General features: G+C 47.4%; 1 protein-coding gene across 3 annotated transcripts in view; it reads right to left on the bottom strand.

The window, feature by feature from the left end:
- Positions 1-26,093, bottom strand: part of LOC149472050 (uncharacterized) — a 481,288-nt gene that overhangs the window by 355,692 nt on the left and 99,503 nt on the right. For 2 of the 3 annotated variants that reach the window (XM_089693286.1, XM_089693293.1), the window contains one exon: positions 1,328-3,223. The exons of the other annotated variant lie outside the window; for it this stretch is intronic. In XM_089693286.1, coding sequence (XP_089549412.1) covers positions 3,168-3,223 — 56 coding nt within the window. In that variant the 3' untranslated portion in view covers positions 1,328-3,167. Of the gene's footprint in view, positions 1-1,327; positions 3,224-26,093 lie in introns of those variants that run through there. 3 annotated transcript variants of the gene reach the window in all.

The following is a 26,093-nucleotide window of genomic DNA, read 5'->3' as shown; positions in this document are numbered from 1 at the left end:
GTATCTCTCTACTCAGACTGGTCACAGTTCGGCCCCCATAAAGTCTGAAGACAGTAAACTGGTTCTTTCTTTAGAAGGTTTGGAGACCCCCCTGGCCTAAACATTCATACCACTAGGTTCACTGTCCAGGTCCATCTAGTCACAGCAGTTGTAAGCCTCTCAGAGTTCAACAGACTGCCGACATGACAGCAGGGCTTAGACGGGACACCTGTGCCCACAGGGAAATGTCAGAGCTTCATGAATCGAGGCTTAACACTGTGTGCATTGGTCCCTTATAAAACCACACCCCAAATGAGAGTCATTGATTGCAAACAAGATTTGTTAATTTTCACACACAAAAAAATATTTTCCTAGCAAATTCATTCAAGACCATGTTGCAAAAATGAATATACCCCAATGAAAGTCTTAGGAGCAAAACTAAATTTTAGACAACAAAATCCTAATTAACAAGAATTCAGCTCCAGGTGAGTCTAATTATTCAATAAACAGGTGTCCAGCAGACAGGTGATTATAAAAGGGCATTACTTAACAAAGAAAACCCCTCCCATTTCATGCTGTCAACAATGGCACTACATGGAAGAGAAATGTCACAAGACCTGAAAAAGAAAATAATTTCTTTATACAAGAAAGGTGAAGTCTACAAGAATATCAGCAAATCTTTACTTATCAGTCAGAATACTGTAGCAAAAGTGAAACAAAAATTTAACAAAGATGGAAATGCAACCATCTCACAGAGCCGTCCAGGCCATCTACTGAAGTTAAGCCTTGTCAGGAGCGTCTTCTGATGAGAGGGGTTGAAGAAAATTGCCATGCATGTTCACTGCAGTTAGCTAAAAAAGTAGAGAGCCAAACTGGGGTGATTGTTTCCTGTGACACAATACGGCGTACACTGTAGAGGAATGGCATGCATGGGTATTGTCCACGAAGGAAGCCTCCCCTAAAGTCCATGCACAAAAAAGCCTGCCTAGAATTTTCCAGGGCCCATGCTGAAAAAGAAGAAGACTAATGGGACGCTGTACTCAGGAGTTATGAAACCAAGATAAATGTTTGTGGAACTGATGGCTTCAAAACTGTATGGCGTCGCAAAGGTGAGGAGTACAAAGAAAAATGCATTGTACCTACTGTGAGACATGGTGGTGGCAGTGTCCTTCTGTGGGGCTGCATGAGTGCTACTAGTGTCGGGGAGCTGCATTTCATTGATGGAGTCATGAATTCACAGATGTACTGTTTGAGACATTGATTCAAATCTTATTTTTCAAAAGGGGTGTACTCATTTATGCTGAGCACTGTGTATGTATGTATATATATATCATATGCTCACATACTGTAACAGTAGCATGTACTTTTTTATTCAGGTGCTATTAGTAATAAAGGTACATACAAACTTTACAACAAAAGGAGATATTTTGCTAATGTAAATCTTTGTAAGAAACTATATCTAAAATAAATCTGATAAGCGCTGTGAGAATAATATATTCTATCTTTAGTGGTGATAGGCTTAACACCCCCCTGTTCAGTTCGTGGACGAACATTTGAACCTACCGAAAGTTTGACCTCAAACTTTGAACAGGGACAATTCACTAAGCAGTATCTTACTGCTTCTGAGTATGTGGTAAGATAACGGTCAGTTACTAAAATATGGCATGAGTTATATTATGACGTTATGCGGTATTTTAGTAGTGAAAATATTCTTTAATGTTTCAGCTGTCAGTGGGGTTCACCGCTGCCAGCTGAATGTATGAAGAATTGTCTGGATTGCCAGACAATTAAACAATTTTTAAAACAATAGCATGCAGCCCAGCAGGTCAGGAAAGGGGGCAGGCGAGTGAGCACCCCCCCTTCTGAACCATACCAGGCCACATGCCCTCAACATGGGGGGCTCCCACCTCAAAACACCTTGTCCCCATGTTGATGTCCTCTACAAGGGCCTCTTCCCCACAACCGTGGCCGGTGGTTGTGGGGGTTTGCGGGCAGGGGGCTTATCGGAATCTGGAAGCTCCCTTTGAAGCGGTAATAAACCGTGTCCATTAAAAAAAAAAAAAATCCCCTGCAAGGTAAAGACATAATGTGCTAGTATGCATCGCTAGCACATTATGAAAAACTTACCTTAAGACAAAGCCCTGTACCGGCACACTGTAACCACTGCAGAGGCATCCATCTGCACCCGGTCTTCCTTCCAGGTTCGCAAGCTCCGGCCATATGACTGGCTTGGCCATAATGACATCACTCCAGTGCATGCACACAGGAGTCTCGAGACATGATACAGTGCTCTGAAGGAACGGCACAGGAATGCCTTTCCTTCAGAGCTCATGCGCCGGCTGCAAAAAAACCTTAAATATCTCCTAAACAGCGCACATTTAGGAGATATTCATTTTACCTACAGGTATGCTTTATTATAAGCTTACCTGTAGGTAAAAATATAGAAACTGGGTTTACTATCACTTTAACAAGGGATCCCCCAGATCCCGCCCCTCCCCCCCCATATGAATGAATATGGGGTAACCCTACCCATTCACAAAAAAAAGTGTAGTGTAAAAATGACAGGAGACATCTTTGCAAAGTCCTTTATTAAAAACAAAAATTTAAAAAAATGCCCCCAAAGTAGATCCAACGTCAATCATGATGCCTGCCGCCACCGCCGACCCGAAAAAAAAAGAAAAAAAAGGCTTTGCTCTTGACGCTGGCTCCTGCCGTCTGACAGCTGCACCAGGATGACAGTTCTTAAATAATGTGATGACGTCACAAGGGGGCAGAGTCACACCTGCCCCCTTGTAACGTCATCATGTGCTCTGATTGGCCAAAGCATCAAAATGCACTGTTAACTCGAACATGATGCCCAACCCTAATCTTTAGAACATTAAAATGTCTATACTGTGTCATATGTATACTCCTTAATATATGTAAATATTCTTCACTGGCAGTGACATGGTCAGGACAATATGATGGCCAAAACTCTCTTACACTCCACCATTCCTGTTTACGTCCCAGTGAATATTCTAGTCTGGCCTATTTACCAAGGTCATGTAAATGTTATATGACTTGACGGTCCAATCTTGCAAAATATGATGCTTCTCCAGTGCTTCTCATTGCATTGAATTTTCCATCTTATAAGACACATCTTGTGGAGATGGATGGTGAGGCTCTGGTACAGGAACACCACGGAAATGCTAATATTCCATCATAATTGGCTCATCTTGTGAAGGTGGATGGAGAGACTCTTGTGCTGGAAAACAAAGATGGTGTTGATAAGGCATTGTAATACGCACACCTTGTGAATATATTGCATAAATTATAAAAGGTAGAGGTTAATATTAGCTAATATACAGCATATGGACTGCTAATAACATAATAAAATGTGTATGTCATGACCAGTAGCAGACTGCTGGCCAAGGGTAGTGGACCTAATTACTCATAGTGCTGGGGCTGAGAACCAAATGGATAGGATGGCAGCCAGTAACCAATAGCACTAACAGAGGAATAGCTGGAGAGGAAAGTCAACCAAACTGACATCAAACCAGAATATCAGGAAGGTAGACTCAGATACAAGAGAATTGAGAGCAAGTCATGGCCACATATCTAGAAGACATCTTCTCAGTCTTGGTGAGCTCCTATTCATATAGCTTCCCCCTATCGGCCATCGAAGGTACTTAGTTACCCACAGGACTTACTACTTGGCAAACCCCATTGATGCAAACATGTGTTCATAAAGTCTAGGGTGTACTGGAGAAGTGACACAACCAAGAGGGGAAGGACCAAAAAGGTCAAACAAGAATAAAAAGACACAGAGTACAAACAAACTGAAGACTCACTAAATCTACAGCAGTAGACAGACAGGAATGAACAGCAATGCAACAATGATGAGGTATGTGAGTGGTTGATTGCTAAACTGCAGTGCAATACAAATAATAGAACATAAATAAGTGAAGACTACCATAAATAGCGCTCACTAATGAGATGCAATTCAATCCCCAAAATTGTGTGAAATATAAAAAATAAAAATTCGTAAATAAATATAAATAATACATAAACAATAATAAATAAATAAATATACAAAATAAATAAATAATAAACTACACTTCCCCAAACAGTGCAACAGTAAAAAAGTATCAGATCATAATATAAAGTCCAAATCTTTCTTTCAAAAAAGTATCCACCAAAACCGTGATCTTCAATGTGCTCAACACACCATCAAAGTGCAAACTCACCAGACGCTGGTGATTAATCAGCCTTAAATCAGATACCAATAGATGTGGAGATTCATTAAACCAGAGTGGCTCAGATGTAATAATGGTCACTCATCAGATGGTTAATCCAGCTCAAACTCCATCCAGGTAAGTATTATTCAAATTCCATATGTGGGTAAATAAAGAACACTCGCCATTGCATAACTGCATTGCCAACAAATACCCCCTTTAGACTAAAACTCACATTGTGTAAAAGTACAAAAAGCATTCAATAGGTGTAGCAGCAGTGAAACAGCTAGCTATTTCAATGTGCGTCTCACCACCCGCTCTGTAGATTACAAATCTCATAATAGCGATCACATGGTCCAGCCACATGGTCGCGGCGTGTGTGGTGACGTCACTGCTGATCACGCCTTACGCGTTTCATCACACGACTTCCTCTGAGGGTGTGATCAACATACAGACGTTCGGTCTTTTATAAGACCGCTCCAAATGCCATAGGTCAAATTAGTCTTCTACTGCCATCTTGTGATGGAATATATGATGGCATACACTCAATTAGTCTTATCTAAATGGACAAATACTAGAAGAGAAGAGCAATAAGCTCAATAATTCCATCATGTGGACAAACATAAAAATGGTTGTCCAATATCCCAATTTATATCACAAAGAGGGAAACAATCATAAACTCATCACGATATATAATAATAGAACTAAAATAAACAAAAATCATATACATATAAAATAAATTCAATATAAATAAAAAAACTAATAATCACTGATAAAACAATTTAAATCTAATTCTACATTTAAACCATTGGGAGTCAGAGCATTAGTGAGATAAATCCACCTCGTTTCACACTTTGACAGTTCTCTAACTCTATTGGACCCACGCCACATCTGGAGGATAGTGTCAATTCCCCAAAATGTGATAAGGAAGGATCTTGATTATGATGTTTTCTAAAGTGCATATATACACTATGATATTTATAACCTTTCAATATATTATTCAGATGTTCTTGGATCCTAATCCTTAAATGTCTTTTATTACGGCCTATATAAATCAGGCCACAAGGGCATTCAAGAGCATAAACTACATGAGTAAGCTCCAAGGATCAGGGCCCTCCTTTCCCTCTTGTATTGAACTGTATTGTTGCTGTATTGTCTCCCGTTATATTGTAAAGTGCTGAGCAAACTGTTGGCGCCATAAATCCTGTATTATAATAATAATTATAAGTAGTTTCACGTGTGATAAAGGTAGATATATCAAATTCCTTTCCATTAGACCTAGATAAAAATTTAGTGAGTTCCTTATACTTATTCTTTGCTGTCCTGCACACTGCACATTTTCTACACAAAAAAAAACTTTTTTTTCCCCAATACATTTCTAGTTTTTTGGGAGGATCCAAAATCTTTTTTACCACTTTATCCCCAAATGTAGGGGCTTTTCTATAAATAAATGTGGGTTTATCAGGTACAGTGGCGTCCCAAGGCAGGTGCGGGGGGGTGTTGTCTGCACCGCGTGACACCGACCACACATCAGGACGTACGGGGGACGCAATCGGTGGGAAATTTAAAAATGTTAAAAAGTGATAATCACTAAATACACTAAAATCTGATAGTATTACATTACTGTATCAAACCATTTCACATACATTTTGTCCCTACTGCTTTGTCCTGTGCCCTGCCTGCATTTTTACTGTTCTTTCTGCCTGGAAACTGAGAAACGTCCATGGCGTCCAAAAAGCGTCCCTTTAGGTCAAAAGCGGTTTTAGACCGGATAGAGAACAGCGATAGTAAATCAGAACCACTTGCAGAATTGACTGATAATGATTTGTGGGGAAATTCGTCATCAGACGCTGAAAATGATTTTGCGACTTTGCTCAGTGATGTGCAAACTTGGCGCTCTATTTCAAAATTCAGTGTTTTTGGTTCGATTATATTATTGAATTAAATTTATTATTAGTACATTATTATTTTTTATGATTATTTATTAAATTATAATTTATTCAAATTTTAACATACCCGTGATGTTTACTAGACTCTTATTCGGACAGATTTCAGTGAGTTATTCCTAAAAATGACAGGCCTACAATAAAAAAACAACATATTTCCATGCAAAAAAATGTACCGCTTTGAGCACAGAAATACTGACATAATCAGACAGCTAGGGAGGCTACGAAAAACAATCAGATCAGCTTCAGAACCTGCCCAGATCAGAAACAGATCATCAATGAACCTCTTGTATAGCAGAATCTGTTTATGACCATAGTTAAAGACATAATGGTCTTCCCATTCCGCCATAAATAGATTGGCTCTACAAGGCGCAAAACGTGCCCCCATAGTAGGGACTTACCCGGTCTGACGGTTCCCGGCGGAGGAGAGGCTGATGCGGGTGAGGGAAGAGAGAGGAGCGGCTGGAGACTGGTGAAGAGAGAGTCCCTGGACGCTGGGAGACGAGAGGGGCCGGCGCGATCACGTGACCGGCCGCAAGGCACCTCTGGGAGATCGGGAAGCCGGCCGGCCGGCCGGCGTTTTGCAGTGAGAGAGCAACGCCGACCTGTGTGCCGGTGGCCGACACACTCTCCCCCTATCCCCCTAGTAACCCTGGAGCCTAAAAGAAAGTGGAAGGAGGAGAACTATCGAGACCTGGACAAGGAGTCTGAAGAGACTCTGGGGAGTTCCCCCCCATGAAAAGACCCTCAGAGGAATCGAGTGAAAAGGCACTCATTGGAAGAAGATATAGGAGGAGGGTGAGTGACTATGAATGAAATGTGATTTGCATTTGAAGATCTATTGAGCTGACCCTCAAGAAATAGAGTGTAACTGAAAGGGGGGACCCCTGGAGACTGTATAAAATGTGGAAGAGGCTCGCAGAGAGAAGAAGAGAGGCTTAGGGGGAAGGGGGGGAGAGGAGGGAAGGAAGAAGAGGAAGAAAAGAGAAAAAGGAAAATCAGCAAGGGGACAGGGCAGAGACTTGAAAGTTTAAAGAAATATTTTCCCACCCCACCCACGAACTTATAAAGGACTATAAGAAGGATAAGTGCCATAAAGAAAGATGAAAAACAAAAATGTAAAAGGAAGCGGGCTTAAAGGGTCCCAGACTGGCACAATTAAAAAATACACATCCCAAGGAAACGTAACCCCAGAAAGACCCCAGAGCAGAATTGAAAAAGGAGAAGCAGACCTTAGTATGGAAAGAAGCCCTGGAGTATCAATAGGCCCTGATACTAGTAATCAGCATATAACAGGCAATACAGAGATGGAAAAAGATCTACAAATACCTAATAAAAAGGAAATGGCAGAAATGTTTGGAGAACTGGAGAAAACAATAAAACAAGAAATGGTAAACATTCGCAGAGATCTGGGACACCTGTTGGAGAGAGTTGAGGAAACGGAGGAGAAAGTTAAGGGTCAGACCCAGGTTATCTCTGAACTTGAAAAAGAACTAACTAATATAGGGAAAGCCCAAGAGAAACTGTTATATAAGGCTGAGATACAAGAAAATAAAGACAGGAAGAGAAACATCTTGATACGTGGGGTCCCAGAAAACTTAAAGGGAGAAAGTCTGCAAGAGGTGGTTTGTAAAATATTTAACACTATAACGGACAGCTCTGAGATGGAAAGGTCTAAAATAGAAGGAACCTTTAGAAAAGGAAAAATTCTGAGAAATTTGGGGAAAGAAAGGCCGAGAGATATAATAGTTAAATTCTATGAACTTCGGGATAAAGAAAATATCTGGAAGAAGACTAAGGGAAAATCAGTAATTAAGTACGAAGGAGGAGACATACAGATATATGCGGATCTAGCTCCAGAGACTTTGTGGAGAAGGAGAACTTTGAGACCCCTATTGGAAAGGTTGAAAGAACAAAAGGTGCAATATAGATGGGGGACTCCCGAATGTTTAATAGGATGGAAAAATGGGACTACAGCATACCTTAGGTTTCCAGAAGATATGAAAAATTTTTGTGACAGTTTAAAAATTCAAAGAATGGAAATCCCTGGCTGGGAAGAAGAACATTGGGAAAATAGAGCGAAGAGAAAGGAGGACTGGCAATATGTGGGGCGGCGGAGGTGGAGGGGAGGGGAGGGGGGGAGAGGGATGGAGGAAGAGAAATAGTTTTTTTTTTTTTTCTCTTCTTCTCTCCCCTATCCCCTTCTGCCCCCACTCTATCGCCCTCGTTTCTGATTCTTTTTTTTTTTTTTCCCCTATGCCTATGATAAAACCAGGTGGGGCCTGGGAGGTTACGGGGAGGTTAGACAAGGGGAAAGTCGTCCATGGACGGAGTCTTAGCCCAAGGACCAAATCAAAGGTGGACTTTTTAATCCATAAATGATTAGTAGGCAAATGTTAGGCCTAAAAAGAGGGGGGAGGGGAGGGGGGAGGGAGGGGGTTGGAAGGTTGGAAGGGTGGGAAATGGGAGAGGTGGGTTGTTTTTCCTGCAAAATAAAAGACGATATAAAAGCAAGTGAGAAGGGAGAAGGAGAGAGAAAGGAAAAATATAGATGGAGGAGAAAAGAGGAAATTTAAGGAAGATGGAAGAGATTCAGTTTATAACATATAATATAAATGGGTTGAACTGCCCTGGGAAAAGATATAGATTATTTAAAGAACTACACCATAGAGATGCCTCAGTGATATTTCTACAGGAGACACATCTTGAGATAAGTTCAAATGTTAGGCTGAGGTCTAGAAACCACCCAACATGGTATTATGCAGATTCCCCGGTTAAAAGAGCAAAAGGGGTAGCAATAGGTCTGGCAAAGAACATTAGGTTTGAGTTGGAAGATAGAAAAACAGATCCAGATGGGAGATTTTTGTTTTTAAGGGGCAAGTTACAGGAGATTGAGTGTACACTGGCCAATATCTACTGTCCTAATAAAAAACCGGAGGAGTATCTGAAAAAGGTGTTGAGGAAGTTGATGGACTTTAAAAAAGGACGTTTGATCCTGGCAGGGGACTTTAACTTTTGTATGGACCCACAAAGGGATGCCACCTCCCATATAAAGGCAGAAGGAAGCAGGGCCCTGAAATTATTGAAAAAAGAATTACACATAAGTCAACTGGTAGACGCCTGGAGAATTACACACACGCAAGATAGAGATTATACTTTTTTCTCAAATATGCATAAGAGATATTCAAGACTAGATCATATATTAATAGAACATCAATTAATTGACCACCTGACCCAGGTAGACATAGAGACAATATCTTTATCAGATCATGCTCCAGTTATTATGAAAATGGAATGGGGGAGAAGGAAAATCGGAGGGCTGGGATGGAAATTGAATGAGACACTTTTAGTGGAAAAGGAAATAGCTCAGAAAATAGGGGAGGAGATCGAACGCTTTTTTAAGGAGAATGAGACAGGGGAGGTGTCAACGGCCACAGTGTGGGAGTCCCACAAAGCTTATATAAGAGGAATATTAATGGCGATTGGGGCAAGAAAGAAAAAAGAAAGAAGGGAGAAAATGAATGAGCTCTTAGAAGAAATAGGTAAATTAGAACAAATACATAAGAATAGAATAACAAAAGAAATAGAGCTGAAGTTAAAAAAACAGAAAGAAGAACTGAAAGAAATGATAGAAGAGGAGAGGAGAAAAGTATATAATAGAGTTTTAAGCGAGAGATATAGATGGGGAGAAAGACCTGGAAAGTATCTGATGAGAGCCCTGAGGAAAAAGAAAAACAGAAATTATATAGAAAAAATAAAAGACGCTAAAGGAAACATGAAACACTCAAATAAAGATATCATCAAAGCCTTTATAGAATATTACAGGAAACTGTACAATATAAGCCCCTTGGAAGGTTCAGAAACTATAGACAGAGAGAAGAACCAGAAAAGAAAGAAATATTTGGAAATGGCTGGGTTACTAAAATTAAGTGAGGATCAACTAAACTCCCTAGATGCAGATATCTCACAGGAAGAAATAAAACTAGCATTGAAGGGGACAGTGTCGGGGAAAAGCCCAGGACCAGATGGTTATACAGTGAGATACTATAAAAAATTTAGTGAAATCTTAGTACCAAAACTTAAAAACTACATGAATGCACTAGGTGGAGAGATGGAAGTAAGAAGAGAATCATTACAAGCCCAACTCGTGCTCATTCAAAAAGAGGGAAAAGATCCCTCTCAGTGTTCGAGCTATAGACCTATCTCACTACTGAACACAGATACTAAGTTGTACGCAAAGGTCCTAGCAAATAGATTGAAAGAGCTAATGCCTGGATGGATACATGAGGATCAGGTGGGCTTTGTTCCAGGGAGGGAGGGAAAAGACAATGGGGTACGATCATTGATGCTAATCCAAAAGAGTAAAAAGGGAAAAGAACCGGTGGTACTATTGTCTATAGATGCTGAAAAAGCGTTTGATAGGGTAAACTGGAGATTCATGAAGGATACTCTGGAAGCCTTGGGAATCGGGCCTAGGATGAGAGAGTGGATAGGAAAGCTGTACAGATACCCCTCGGTGGTTATAGGGGTAAACGGGGAGAGGTCAGAACCCATTGAGATGTCAAACGGTACAAGACAGGGATGCCCATTGTCCCCATTGCTGTATGTTATATCATTAGAACCACTATTGTCAACAATAAGACTGAACAGAGACGTAAAGGGAATCCTGATAGGAGATACAGAACATAAAGTTGCTGCTTTCGCAGACGACTTGCTGTTCTATGTAGGAAACCCCAGGATAACACTTCCAAACTTAATGAAGTCATTAAAGGAGTATGGAGAACTATCAAACTTAAAGATAAATCCAACAAAAACGGAGATTCTAAATATAAACATCTTAAAAAATGAAAAAGAAAGGATACAAAAGGAATTTCCCTTTAAATGGAAAGACAGGGATATAAAATATCTAGGAGTAAAACTCACAGCCTCACATAAACATCTATATAAGCTAAACTATATTTCATTGATTAATGAGATTAGAGACGAGTTAAAAAGATTGGAGGGAGGTAACCCGACATGGATGGGCCGTATTAATCTGGTAAAAATGGTAATTGTACCAAAAATCATATATAGATATCAAATGATCCCAATTAAACTCCCAGAGATTTTCTTTAAAATAATTAAGAAATTGATAACAGGATACATATGGAGGAATAAAAAACCAAGACTGTCATACGAACTGTTAAGTAGGAGGAAAGAAAGAGGGGGTTTAGGGCTCCCAGACTTTAAAAGATATTACAAAGCGGTAACATTGGCAAGAACCATAGATTGGATATTTAATTATAAAAAAAGCTGGGTGAGAATAGAGAATGAACTCAGCGAAATAGACTTGGGAAGAATGATATGGGTGCCAACACAGTATAGGGGTTTAAATGACAATGTAAATACATACACTTTGAATGTTTTAAAGATTTGGGATAATTTACACAGAAGTATGAAATGGACTTTTAATTCCACACTGATTCCACTAAAAAATACAGAGTTTTTTCCCCCAGGGAGAGAAGAAATAGGAGGGAAGTGGTTTAAAAAAGATAAGGTGCAATTAGGAGATATCTTGGTGGGAGATAAAATAGGAGCATTTGGCGAATTGAAAAAAAAAAGAGGGAGAGATTTTCACTAAATTAGACGAATGGCGGTATTTCCAATTGAGGTGTTTTGTTGGAAGTTTGCCAAGACCTTTAAGGACAAGAGACAATTGGAACTTGTTCGAAAAGATGTTGGGAACACAAGGTGATGGGAAACACGGGATTGCTAGAGTTTATACAATACTCACTGAACTAGACACAAACACGAAGCCAACATATATAACAAAATGGGAAATGGATATGGGAGTTGCGATTGATGTGGAAAAGCAGAGGAGAATGTATAGATTAACTCACGAAAATGTCTCTATGAGAGAAGTAGAGATGAACTATAAGTGTTTGACAAGATGGCACATTTCACCAACAGTAGAAAATAAGATGTGTGGAGAGAGTTCACCGTTGTGTTGGAGGGGATGTGGGGAAATAGGCACAATATACCATATATGGTGGGGATGCCCAAAAATCCAGATATTCTGGAAAACAATAATCCACTTAATAAGAAAATTGACAGAAATAGACATAAATCTAGATCCAGAAGTATGTATTTTGCATATCACGGATATAACGGTAAATAAGTACAAAAAATCAGGGATATGGTACTATATAAATGCTGCAAAAGCCCTGATACCCAAGTTCTGGCGGCGAATAGAGGCACCAAAGGAAGAGGACTGGATTGAAAGAGTCGAGCAGATTAAAAAGATGGAAAGGTTGTGCCATACCCAAGAAGATAAGATGGAGACTTACTATGGGAAATGGGAGAACTGGGAAAAAGCTAGATTATATATGAGGTATAGGAAAGAATAAAGATAACAACAGAAAAATTTCACTTGCTGATATAAAAAGACGCAGAGAAAAGGTAGAATAGGTAGAGGGGATATGGGTTGGGGGGTGGAGGTGGGGGGGAAAGGTAGCATAGAGTATATAAAGTAGGAATGTTGGTTAATATAATATTATAGAATATATTTTTATATATATATATACTTATATTGTGATTAGAGATGAGCGAAGAAATGAAAAATTTGATTCGACTGATTCGGCGAATTCGTGGACAATATTCGATTCGAGTCGAATAAATTCGCTGTGAATTTAACTTAAAAAAGGGTGTTTCTAGGCTTCAGAGAGACTTAATATTAGTGCAGAACACTGTACCTTTAATTTAAATGCCCTTGGAGTCTGCTGGGGAAGAGAAATAATACTGTCAGTCAGTATGACATGCAGATGAGTGCCGTCGATCTTAGAATCACTGCACACTTCACTCCTTTGGCCAGTCACGGGGCCAAAACCAGTGTTTGGAGCCACAGTGTGGCGGTGGAGCCAGCAGCAATGGGAGGCCATACAGCAACCTATGACAAAATGGAAACCAGCAGGAGCGTGAGGAGACCTGAAAGTGGCACATGGCAGAGTGGGAGCAATGGGAGGCGGTACAGGGACCCAGGTCACACTGTGGGCCCAGCAGCAGCGTGACCAGGCGGTACGGGGGCCCATGGCCGATATGGGGCTTGGTGGCACCTATGGAAGGCCTGTGATCTGCCAGCAACCTATGACAAAATGGACAACCGCAGGAGTGTGAGGAGATTTCAAAGTGGCACATGGCAGAGTGGAAGCAATGGGAGGACGTACAGGGACCCAGGTCACACTGTGGGCTCAGCAGCAGCGTGACCAGGAGGTACGGGGGCCCATGGCCGATATGGGGCCTGGCGGCACCTATGGGAGGCCGCTAATCTGCCAGCAACCTATGACAAAATGGACAACCGCAGGAGTGTAAGGAGACCTCAAAGTGGCACATGGCAGAGTGTAAGCAATGGGAGGCCGTACAGGGACCCAGGTCACACTGTGGGCCCAGCAGCAGCGTGACCAGGCGGTACGGGGGCCCATGGCCGATATGGGGCCTGGCGGCACCTATGGGAGGCCGCTAATCTGCCAGCAACCTATGACAAAATGGAAAACCGCAGGAGTGTAAGGAGACCTCAAAGTGGCACATGGCAGAGTGTAAGCAATGGGAGGCCGTACAGGGACCCAGGTCACACTGTGGGCTCAGCAGCAGCGTGACCAGGAGGTACGGGGGCCCATGGCCGATATGGGTCCTGGCGGCACCTATGGGAGGCCGCTAATCTGCCAGCAACCTATGACAAAATGGACAACCGCAGGAGTGTGAAGAGAATTCAAAGTGGCACATGGCAGAGTGGAAGCAATGGGAGGCCGTACAGGGACCCAGGTCACACTGTGGGCCCAGCAGCAGCGTGACCAGGCGGTACGGGGGCCCATGGCCGATATGGGGCCTGGCGGCACCTATGGGAGGCCGCTAATCTGCCAGCAACCTATGACAAAATGGAAAACCGCAGGAGTGTAAGGAGACCTCAAAGTGGCACATGGCAGAGTGTAAGCAATGGGAGGCCGTACAGGGACCCAGGTCACACTGTGGGCTCAGCAGCAGCGTGACCAGGAGGTACGGGGGCCCATGGCCGATATGGGTCCTGGCGGCACCTATGGGAGGCCGCTAATCTGCCAGCAACCTATGACAAAATGGACAACCGCAGGAGTGTGAGGAGATTTCAAAGTGGCACATGGCAGAGTGGAAGCAATGGGAGGACGTACAGGGACCCAGGTCACACTGTGGGCTCAGCAGCAGCGTGACCAGGAGGTACGGGGGCCCATGGCCGATATGGGGCCTGGCGGCACCTATGGGAGGCCGCTAATCTGCCAGCAACCTATGACAAAATGGAACCCTGGGCTGGGGCAGGCAGAACCGCCGTATCTTTATCACGTTTTTCACAGGCCACCGAATGGCGACGCTGCATATGCTGACGCAACGCTGTAGTCCCAACATGGGCCCCCTGGCCACGCTTGACTTTCTGGCCACATAGTCGACATACGGCTACGTTTACTTCCTCGGGCGGCTTGACGAAAACTTGCCACACCGCCGAGTAGGAAACTTTGCACCCGCTACTCCTCACTGGCTGACTGCTACTTCCTCCGTGCACACCGGCACCACTACTGGCTGTGGTGGTAGGCTGCAGTGGAGCTGCTGCTCTACTCCGTGGCCGTTTGCCTCCACTGACAAAGCTGCGACCCTGCTGCCTCCTAGCAGCAGCAATGGGAGGCCGTACAGGGACCCAGGTCACACTGTGGGCTCAGCAGCAGCGTGACCAGGCGGTACGGGGGCCCATGGCCGATATGGGGCCTGGCGGAACCTATGGAAGTCCTGGAATCTGCCAGCAACCTATGTCAAAATGGACAAGCGCAGTAGTGTAAGGAGACCTCAAAGTGGCACATGGCAGAGTGTAAGCAATGGGAGGCCGTACAGGGACCCAGGTCACACTGTGGGCTCAGCAGCAGCGTGACCAGGAGGTACGGGGGCCCATGGCCGATATGGGTCCTGGCGGCACCTATGGGAGGCCGCTAATCTGCCAGCAACCTATGACAAAATGGACAACCGCAGGAGTGTGAAGAGATTTCAAAGTGGCACATGGCAGAGTGGAAGCAATGGGAGGCCGTACAGGGACCCAGGTCACACTGTGGGCCCAGCAGCAGCGTGACCAGGCGGTACGGGGGCCCATGGCCGATATGGGGCCTGGCGGCACCTATGGGAGGCCGCTAATCTGCCAGCAACCTATGACAAAATGGAAAACCGCAGGAGTGTAAGGAGACCTCAAAGTGGCACATGGCAGAGTGTAAGCAATGGGAGGCCGTACAGGGACCCAGGTCACACTGTGGGCTCAGCAGCAGCGTGACCAGGAGGTACGGGGGCCCATGGCCGATATGGGTCCTGGCGGCACCTATGGGAGGCCGCTAATCTGCCAGCAACCTATGACAAAATGGACAACCGCAGGAGTGTGAAGAGATTTCAAAGTGGCACATGGCAGAGTGGAAGCAATGGGAGGCCGTACAGGGACCCAGGTCACACTGTGGGCTCAGCAGCAGCGTGACCAGGAGGTACGGGGGCCCATGGCCGATATGGGTCCTGGCGGCACCTATGGGAGGCCGCTAATCTGCCAGCAACCTATGACAAAATGGACAACCGCAGGAGTGTGAAGAGATTTCAAAGTGGCACATGGCAGAGTGGAAGCAATGGGAGGCCGTACAGGGACCCAGGTCACACTGTGGGCCCAGCAGCAGCGTGACCAGGCGGTACGGGGGCCCATGGCCGATATGGGGCCTGGCGGCACCTATGGGAGGCCGCTAATCTGCCAGCAACCTATGACAAAATGGAAAACCGCAGGAGTGTAAGGAGACCTCAAAGTGGCACATGGCAGAGTGTAAGCAATGGGAGGCCGTACAGGGACCCAGGTCACACTGTGGGCTCAGCAGCAGCGTGACCAGGAGGTACGGGGGCCCATGGCCGATATGGGTCCTGGCGGCACCTATGGGAGGCCGCTAATCTGCCAGCAACCTATGACAAAATGGACAACCGCAGGAGTGTGAAGAGATTTCAAAGTGACACATGGCAGAGTGGAAGCAATGGGAGGCCGTACAGGGACCCAGGTCACACTGTGGGCTCAGCAGCAGCGTGACCAGGAGGTACGGGGGCCCATGGCCGATATGGGTCCTGGCGGCACCTATGGGAGGCCGCTAATCTGCCAGCAACCTATGACAAAATGGACAACCGCAGGAGTGTGAAGAGATTTCAAAGTGGCACATGGCAGAGTGGAAGCAATGGGAGGCCGTACAGGGACCCAGGTCACACTGTGGGCCCAGCAGCAGCGTGACCAGGCGGTACGGGGGCCCATGGCCGATATGGGGCCTGGCGGCACCTATGGGAGGCCGCTAATCTGCCAGCAACCTATGACAAAATGGAAAACCGCAGGAGTGTAAGGAGACCTCAAAGTGGCACATGGCAGAGTGTAAGCAATGGGAGGCCGTACAGGGACCCAGGTCACACTGTGGGCTCAGCAGCAGCGTGACCAGGAGGTACGGGGGCCCATGGCCGATATGGGTCCTGGCGGCACCTATGGGAGGCCGCTAATCTGCCAGCAACCTATGACAAAATGGACAACCGCAGGAGTGTGAAGAGATTTCAAAGTGGCACATGGCAGAGTGGAAGCAATGGGAGGCCGTACAGGGACCCAGGTCACACTGTGGGCCCAGCAGCAGCGTGACCAGGCGGTACGGGGGCCCATGGCCGATATGGGGCCTGGCGGCACCTATGGGAGGCCGCTAATCTGCCAGCAACCTATGACAAAATGGACAACCGCAGGAGTGTGAGGAGATTTCAAAGTGGCACATGGCAAAGTGGAAGCAATGGGAGGCCGTACAGGGACCCAGGTCACACTGTGGGCTCAGCAGCAGCGTGACCAGGAGGTACGGGGGCCCATGGCCGATATGGGGCCTGGCGGCATCAATAGAAGGCCTGTAATCTGCCAGCAACCTATGACAAAATGGACAACCGCAGGAGTGTGAGGAGATTTCAAAGTGGCACATGGCAGAGTGGAAGCAATGGGAGGCCGTACAGAGACCCAGGTCACACTGTGGGACCAGCAGCAGCGTGACCAGGAGGTACGGGGGCCCATGGCCGATATGGGGCCTGGCGGCACCTATGGGAGGCCTGTAATCTGCCAGCAACCTATGACAAAATGGACAACCGCAGGAGTGTGAGGAGATTTCAAAGTGGCACATGGCAGAGTGGAAGCAATGGGAGGCCGTACAGGGACCCAGGTCACACTGTGGGCCCAGCAGCAGCGTGACCAGGCGGTACGGGGGCCCATGGCCGATATGGGGCCTGGCGGCACCTATGGGAGGCCGCTAATCTGCCAGCAACCTATGACAAAATGGACAACCGCAGGAGTGTGAGGAGATTTCAAAGTGGCACATGGCAAAGTGGAAGCAATGGGAGGCCGTACAGGGACCCAGGTCACACTGTGGGCTCAGCAGCAGCGTGACCAGGAGGTACGGGGGCCCATGGCCGATATGGGGCCTGGCGGCATCAATAGAAGGCCTGTAATCTGCCAGCAACCTATGACAAAATGGACAACCGCAGGAGTGTGAGGAGATTTCAAAGTGGCACATGGCAGAGTGGAAGCAATGGGAGGCCGTACAGAGACCCAGGTCACACTGTGGGACCAGCAGCAGCGTGACCAGGAGGTACGGGGGCCCATGGCCGATATGGAGCCTGGCGGCACCTATGGGAGGCCTGTAATCTGCCAGCAACCTATGACAAAATGGACAACCGCAGGAGTGTGAGGAGATTTCAAAGTGGCACATGGCAGAGTGGAAGCAATGGGAGGCCGTACAGGGACCCAGGTCACACTGTGGGCTCAGCAGCAGCGTGACCAGGCGTTACGGGGGCCCATGGCCGATTTGACCTCATTCATCCCATAGTCCTGCCGACTCACGAATAGCGTGGCCTCCTCAAAGGGCCTGAGCAAGCGCAGGTGTCACGCATGAGATGACAATGGCTGACATCTAAGTTACACAGGGAGTACCTTTATCCGCTTTTAACATCAGGAAATCTGTGATGGCCTTTAGCTGTTCGTAAAGGCGGTCTAACATATGTAGGGTTGAATTACACCTTGTTGCAACGTCACAGCATGAGGAGTCGGTACGGGGGCCCATGGCAGATTACGTGCCTGGCAGCAGCAATGGGAGGCCCGTAATCTGCCAGCACCCTATGTCAAAAAATTCAACACACCAGCAGTGTGAGGAGACCTGAAAGTGGCACATGGCAGAGTGTGGCGATGGAGACAGCAGCAATGGGAGGCCGTACAGGGACCCATGAGAGACTCTGGACCTAGCAGCAGCATGAGGAGGCGGTATATAGGGGCCCATGGCAGATAAGAGGCCTGGCAGCAGCTATAGGAGGCCCGTTATCTTGCAGCACCCTATGTCAAAAAATTCAACACACCAGCAGTGTGAGGAGACCTGAAAGTGGCACATGGCAGAGTGTGGCGATGGAGACAGCAGCAATGGGAGGCCGTACAGGGACCCATGACACACTCTGGACCTAGCAGCAGCATGAGGAGGCGGTATATAGGGGCCTATGGCAGATTAGGGGCCTGGCAGCAGCTATGGGAGGCCCGTAATCTGCCAGCACCCTATGTCAAAAAATTCAACACAACAGCAGTGTGAAGAGACCTGAAAGTGGCACATGGCAGCAGAGTGTGGCGATGGAGACAGCAGCAATGGGAGGCCGTACAGGGACCCATGAGAGACTCTAGACTTGGCAGCAGCATGAGGAGGCGGTATATAGGGGCCCATGGCAGATTAGGGGCCTGGCAGCAGCTATGTGAGGCCCGTAATCTGCCTGCACCCTATGTCAAAAAATTAAACACACCAGCAGTGTGAGGAGACCTGAAAGTGGCACATGGCAGAGTGTGGCGATGGAGACAGCAGCAATGGGAGGCCGTACAGGGACCCATGAGAGACTCTGGACCTAGCAGCAGCATGAGGAGGCGGTATATAGGGGCCCATGGCAGATAAGAGGCCTGGCAGCAGCTATAGGAGGCCCGTTATCTTGCAGCACCCTATGTCAAAAAATTCAACACACCAGCAGTGTGAGGAGACCTGAAAGTGGCACATGGCAGAGTGTGGCGATGGAGACAGCAGCAATGGGAGGCCATACAGGGACCCATGACACACTCTGGACCTAGCAGCAGCATGAGGAGGCGGTATATAGGGGCCTATGGCAGATTAGGGGCCTGGCAGCAGCTATGGGAGGCCCGTAATCTGCCAGCACCCTATGTCAAAAAATTCAACACACCAGCAGTGTGAGGAGACCTGAAAGTGGCACATGGCATGAGAGACTCTGGACCTGGCAGCAGCAGGAGGAGGCGGTATAGGGGCCCATGGCTGATTAGGGGCCTGGCAGCAGCTATGTGAGGCCCGTAATCTGCCTGCACCCTATGTCAAAAAATTAAACACACCAGCAGTGTGAAGAGACCTGAAAGTGGCACATGGCAGCAGAGTGTGGCGATGGAGACAGCAGCAATGGGAGGCCGTACAGGGACCCATGAGAGACTCTAGACTTGGCAGCAGCATGAGGAGGCGGTATATAGGGGCCCATGGCAGATTAGGGGCCTGGCAGCAGCTATGTGAGGCCCGTTATCTTGCAGCACCCTATTTTAAAAAAATTAAACACACCAGCAGTGTGAAGAGACCTGAAAGTGGCACATGGCAGCAGAGTGTGGCGATGGAGACAGCAGCAATGGGAGGCCGTACAGGGACCCATGAGAGACTCTAGACTTGGCAGCAGCATGAGGAGGCGGTATATAGGGGCCCATGGCAGATTAGGGGCCTGGCAGCAGCTATGTGAGGCCTGTAATCTGCCTGCACCCTATGTCAAAAAATTAAACACACCAGCAGTGTGAAGAGACCTGAAAGTGGCACATGGCAGCAGAGTGTGGCGATGGAGACAGCAGCAATGGGAGGCCGTACAGGGACCCATGAGAGACTCTAGACTTGGCAGCAGCATGAGGAGGCGGTATATAGGGGCCCATGGCAGATTAGGGGCCTGGCAGCAGCTATGTGAGGCCCGTTATCTTGCAGCACCCTATTTTAAAAAAATTAAACACACCAGCAGTGTGAAGAGACCTGAAAGTGGCACATGGCAGCAGAGTGTGGCGATGGAGACAGCAGCAATGGGAGGCCGTACAGGGACCCATGAGAGACTCTAGACTTGGCAGCAGCATGAGGAGGCGGTATATAGGGGCCCATGGCAGATTAGGGGCCTGGCAGCAGCTATGTGAGGCCCGTAATCTGCCTGCACCCTATGTCAAAAAATTCAACACACCAGCAGTGTGAAGAGACCTGAAAGTGGCACATGGCAGCAGAGTGTGGCGATGGAGACAGCAGCAATGGGAGGCCGTACAGGGACCCATGAGAGACTCTAGACTTGGCAGCAGCATGAGGAGGCGGTATATAGGGGCCCATGGCAGATTAGGGGCCTGGCAGCAGCTATGTGAGGCCCGTAATCTGCCTGCACCCTATGTCAAAAAATTCAACACACCAGCAGTGTGTGAGGAGACCTGAAAGTGGCACATGTTTGAGGCATGATTCATGGCGGATTTAGTCAGTTGTGTCAGGAACTGGTGGTTTGAAATCCAGACTAATCCACGCCTGATTCATTTTCACAAACGTGAGTCTCTCCACACTTTGGGTGGACAGTCGTGTCCTCCGCGGAGTTACAATACCTCCTGCCGCACTAAACACGCGCTCAGATGCCACGCTACTGGCCGGGCATGACAGCCTTTCAAGGGCAAATTCAGCTAGTTGGGGCCAAAGGTCAAGTTTCGTTGCCCAGTAGTCAAGGGGATTGTCTACCTCGGTTGGCAGGGTGCTGTCCAAGTAGGCCCAAGCCTGTTGTTTGAGCTCCTGCTCCAGGTCCACCTGATGCTGCTGCTGCTGCGGCTGGTTAGTAGTTTCCTCACTGCGCTGGTGAAGAAAGCTACTCATCATCGACTGCAGACTGAGGCAGCCGCTGCTGGTGGAGCTGCCACTGCTCCTACCACCCCACCCCTCCCCTGCTGCCATGCCAGCGGAACGCGAGCGCACAGGGCCCACAGTGTCTGAGGATGGACGTTGGCGCACAAAGGCAGAGACCAACTGACTACATAGGTGGTTTTTATAGTACGTAATTTTGGCCTCCCTCTCAGCAGGTGTGAAAAAGGCCACCATTTTGGACCGGTAGCGAGGGTCCAACAAGGTGGACAGCCAAAAGTCATCCCTCTGTCTGATGGTTATTATTCGGCTGTCGCTACGCAAGCAACCGAGCATGCTATGGGCCATTTGTGCCAAGGAATGCGAGGGACTCCCTGCCTCCATCTCCACAGCATACTGCCACGGTGCGTCTGGGTCCTCTGTCTCCTCCTCCTCCTCCTCTCCCAGATGCTCCTGCTCCTCCACTCCTGTCCGCTGAGTGGAAAAACCACCCATTTCACTCAATAAGTCCTGAGCACAAATGTCCTCCTCTACCTCCTCCTCTTCTTCCTGTCCTGCCCCCACAGGGGTCATGTGGCGTTGACATCTGTGCGCCACGTCTACCGCACCCTGACCAGCCATTGTTAACAGCATTTGTTCCAGGACGTGCAACAGAGGAATGACGTCGTTCATCCCATAGTCCTGCCGACTCACGAATAGCGTGGCCTCCTCAAAGGGCCTGAGCAAGCGGCAGGTGTCACGCATGAGCTGCCAATGGCTGACATCTAAGTTACACAGGGGAGTACCTTTATCCGCTTGTAACATCAGGAAATCGGTGATGGCCTTTCGCTGCTCGTAAAGGCGGTCTAACATGTGTAGGGTTGAATTCCACCTTGTTGCAACGTCGCAGATCAGGCGATGCGGTGGAATTCCGTTCTGCCGCTGCAGCTCAATGAGGGTGTTCTTTGCGGTGTAGGAATGGCTGAAATGCATGCACAGTTTACGTGACATTTTAAGGATGTCTTGCAGTGGGATGGTGGATTTTAGGAACCGCTTGACAACCAGATTGAACACGTGAGCCATGCATGGCGCATGGCACAACCTTCCTTGCCGCAGAGCAGACACCATGTTCTTTCCGTTGTCAGTCAACATGGTTCCGATTTTCAGTTTGCGCGGAGACAGCCATCTGTCGATTTCTCTGTTCATTACACTCAGAAGTTCCTCCCCTGTGTGACTACGTTCGCCAAGGCATACCAGGTGCAGCACAGCGTGACACCGTTGCGCCCTGCACATGTGATATGCCGGTCGGGTAATGGGACTTGGCACGGGGGTGGCGGCTGAGGACACGGCGGAAAAAGAGGTGGTAGAGGCGGACATGCTTGCTGGACCAAGGACGTGCAAACATGGAGGCAAAAGCGTCGTGACCTGTCCAAGTTGCTGGTGCGGCTGTGCCGGCACCACGTTCACCCAGTGGGCCGTAAATGACATGTACTGTCCCTGACCGTAGTTACAGCTCCACACGTCGGCGCTGCCGTGCACTTTGGCAGAGACCGACATGCTCAAAGACTGGCCCACCATCTCTTCTACATGTGAATGCAGGGCTGGCACTGCCTTTTGGGCAAAGAAATGACGGCTTGGCACTCTCCACCGCGGCGCGGCACAAGCCATCATTTCTCGGAAAGGTGCTGAGTCCACCAGTTGGAAAGGGAGGGACTGCAGCACCAGCAACTTGGACAGGAGGACGTTCAGCTTTTGCACCGTCGGGTGCGTGCTCGCAAACTGTTGTCTCTTGGATACGGATTCCAAGAAAGACTGTTGACGGAATCCGAGAAGAGGAGTAGCAGGAGAAGGAGCATCTGAACGAGCGGAAGATGCCAATGAGCGACAACTCCCCTCAGCAGAGGTGTTGGAGCCTTGACTGGCTGATAGAGGGCGATTGACGACGTCGGGTGACGGAGCAAGTAACGGAGCGGGTGATGGAGCGGGGGCTGGGGCAGGCAGAACCGCCGTATCTTTATCACGGTTTTCCCAGGCCACCGAATGGTGACGCTGCATATGCTGACGCAACGCTGTAGTCCCAACATGGGCCCCCTGGCCACGCTTGACTTTCTGGCCACATAGTCGACATACGGCTACGTTTACTTCCTCGGGCGGCTTGACGAAAAATTGCCACACCACCGAGTAGGAAACTTTGCCCCCGCTACTCTTCACTGGCTGACTGCTACTTCCTCCGTGCGCACCGGCACCACTACTGGCCGTGGTGGTAGGCTGCAGTGGAGCTGGTGCTCTACTCCGTGGACGTTTGGCTCCACTGACACTGATGCGACCCTGCTGCCTCCTGGGCAACCCACCGACTGTTTCGCTCGCTGCCAAGCTGGCACCCTCTTCTCCTGATGATGCGGAAGAAATTGCCTGATGACGACGAGGCAGCCAAGTGCGATCAACCTCCTCATCATCAAGTACGGTCTCCGCCTCACTACTAGCCCCCTCGGCTGCGTCTGGGTCAGGAGACAGACCTGTCTCTAGACCGGCTACCGAGCCACTCTCCTCGCCAGTACTTGTTCGCTTGGCTGCTGAAAAGGCCGATGTCTCCCCCCGTTCCTGACCGCCCTCTGTTAGCTCTTCCTCACTGTACAGTGGGGCTGAGCCCACAGCATGCGATACTTCGCTTGGTGAGGGAACAGCAAAGGACAGGGGCAGGTAGAGGACACGTGATTTCAGTGGGCTTGCTCCCGGGCCATGCCAACTAACGGTTGTGTCTGACGTACCCACCGACCGTTGGCTGTAGGTGTCAGAGGTGACCTGGGAAGAGGAAGACGACCGAGCCAACCAATCAATGACGGCAGGGTTGTCGGTGGAGACACGACCGCTGGATGACACCGGGAGCACTGGCCTCTGGCTGCGAATACTGCTGCCTCGACCCCTTCCTCTGCTGCCACGTCTGCTCGCTCCTAAAACATGTGCAACAATTCTGTGTCTGTGCGAGTAACAATTTTGTGTCTGTGCGAGTAACAATTCTCTGGCACTCAGTAACAATTCTGTCTGTCCCTGAGTAACAATTCTGTCTGTCCCTGAGTATGAATTCTGTGGCCCTGAGTAACAATTCTGTGTCTGTGCGAGTAACAATTCTGTGTCTGTGCGAGTAACAATTCTGTGTCTGTGCGAGTAACAATTTTGTGTCTGTGCGAGTAACAATTCTCTGGCACTCAGTAACAATTCTGTCTGTCCCTGAGTAACAATTCTCTGGCACTCAGTAACAATTCTGTCTGTCCCTGAGTAACAATTCTGTCTGTCCCTGAGTATGAATTCTGTGGCCCTGAGTAACAATTCTCTGGCACTCAGTAACAATTCTGTCTGTCCCTGAGTAACAATTCTCTGGCACTCAGTAACAATTCTGTCTGTCCCTGAGTAAAAATTCTGTGGCCCTAATAACGTTTCTGTGGCCCTAAGTAACAATTCTCTGGCACTGAGTAACAATTCTGTCTGTCCCTGAGTATGAATTCTGTGGCCCTAACTAGCGTTTCTTTGTCCCTAAATAACGATTCTGTGGCCCTCATTAACAAGTCTGTGTCCCTGAGTAATGGTTCTCTGTCCCTAAGTAACTTTTCTCTGTCCCCAATTCTCGTTTCTGTGGCCCTAACTCTGTCCCTGTCCCTAGTACAGAGCGGTCTGCCTCTGTTCAATGACTGCAGGCAAATGAAGAATTCCAAAATGGCCGCTATATATACCTCGACCATTACACAGTGCTGGCTGGCTGGCTGCTGATTGGCTGATGCGATCACATGTCGTTGAGGAATGCATTATGGGGCAGCGCGCCTTGTCTGCGCGCCTTCCCAGACATCCCCGCTCCGTCGCCGCACATGTCAGCCGCCATTTTCTGAAAAATTTCGATTTGCGCGTCCGAATTAGGCTATTTTTCGGATTCGGCACGAATCGAAATTTTTCAGATATTCGACTCGAATTCCACTTCGGATACTTCGATTCGCTCATCTCTAATTGTGATGATGAAATGTAATTAAAATGGAAAATTAATAAATATTTAAATTATAAAAAAAAAAACGTGCCCCCATAGCTACTCCTCTCTTTTAAGAGAAGACTTCTCTGTGGTACCAAAAGTAATTATGGGAAAGACAAAACTCCAAAGAGCTATTCAAAAATCTTGTTTGAGTGTATGGGATGTCTACTCTCCTACTTAAAGCCCAATTGAGGGCTAATAATGCATCTTCATGTTGGATGATAGTGTATAAGGAGGAGACATCAGCTGTCACCTTTCAGGGTTCAGGGTAATCAATGAACTGAATCTCCTCTAAATAATCTAATAAATGTTTAGTATCCCGCAGATAAGCTTTAGTAGAATGAACACTAGTTTGCAAAAACACAAACAAAGACAAATAATACACCAACAGGACAGTACAAGTAAACAGACTGGAATGTAATGTGACAGCAGTAATGTCAGAGGAGCAGGACATCTCAAACAGGGCTCCATTCATAACAACCAGACAGCACTTGAACCTGTTATTACTCAGCCAATGGAACTCTGCTTTGTTCTTTTTAACTGAAAATCAGGTATAACACTGTATATGATATTCCTAAACAGTAGAAACTGGGTGACAGTAAAATCCTGGCTACTATCTTATAACTACTATTGAGCACATGAAGAAAATAAAGGGGCTAATGTTAAATTGGTAAGCAGTCCAAAGAACATCTCTTCAACTTTCAGAGGGAATGTTTATTTTATTTTGCCCAATGGGTAAAGTGATATTAAAGTCTCTTTTTTTTTTTAAATAACAAACATGTCATACTTACCTACTCTATACAATGGTTCTGCACAGAGTAGCACCGATCTTCCTCTTCTGGAGTCCCATGCCAACGTTCATGGCCCCTCTCCCTTGCCAAGTGCCCCCATAGCAAGCTGCTCGCTATGGGGGCACTTGTGCATGCTCATTCCCGAGCCCCGCTCTGTGTGGCTCAGCCCTGCCTTGCTCTCTTCTCACTAGCTGTGATTGGCAACAGCAGGACCCAAT

This window comes from Staurois parvus, unplaced genomic scaffold (genome assembly GCF_062004578.1).
Source record: "Staurois parvus isolate SC_StPar_1 unplaced genomic scaffold, SC_StPar_1.0 ptg000024l, whole genome shotgun sequence".
Classification (NCBI taxonomy): Eukaryota; Metazoa; Chordata; class Amphibia; order Anura; family Ranidae; genus Staurois; species Staurois parvus.
The sequence above is the reverse complement of the archived record's forward strand: the minus strand, read 5'-3'. Positions and strand labels throughout refer to the sequence as shown.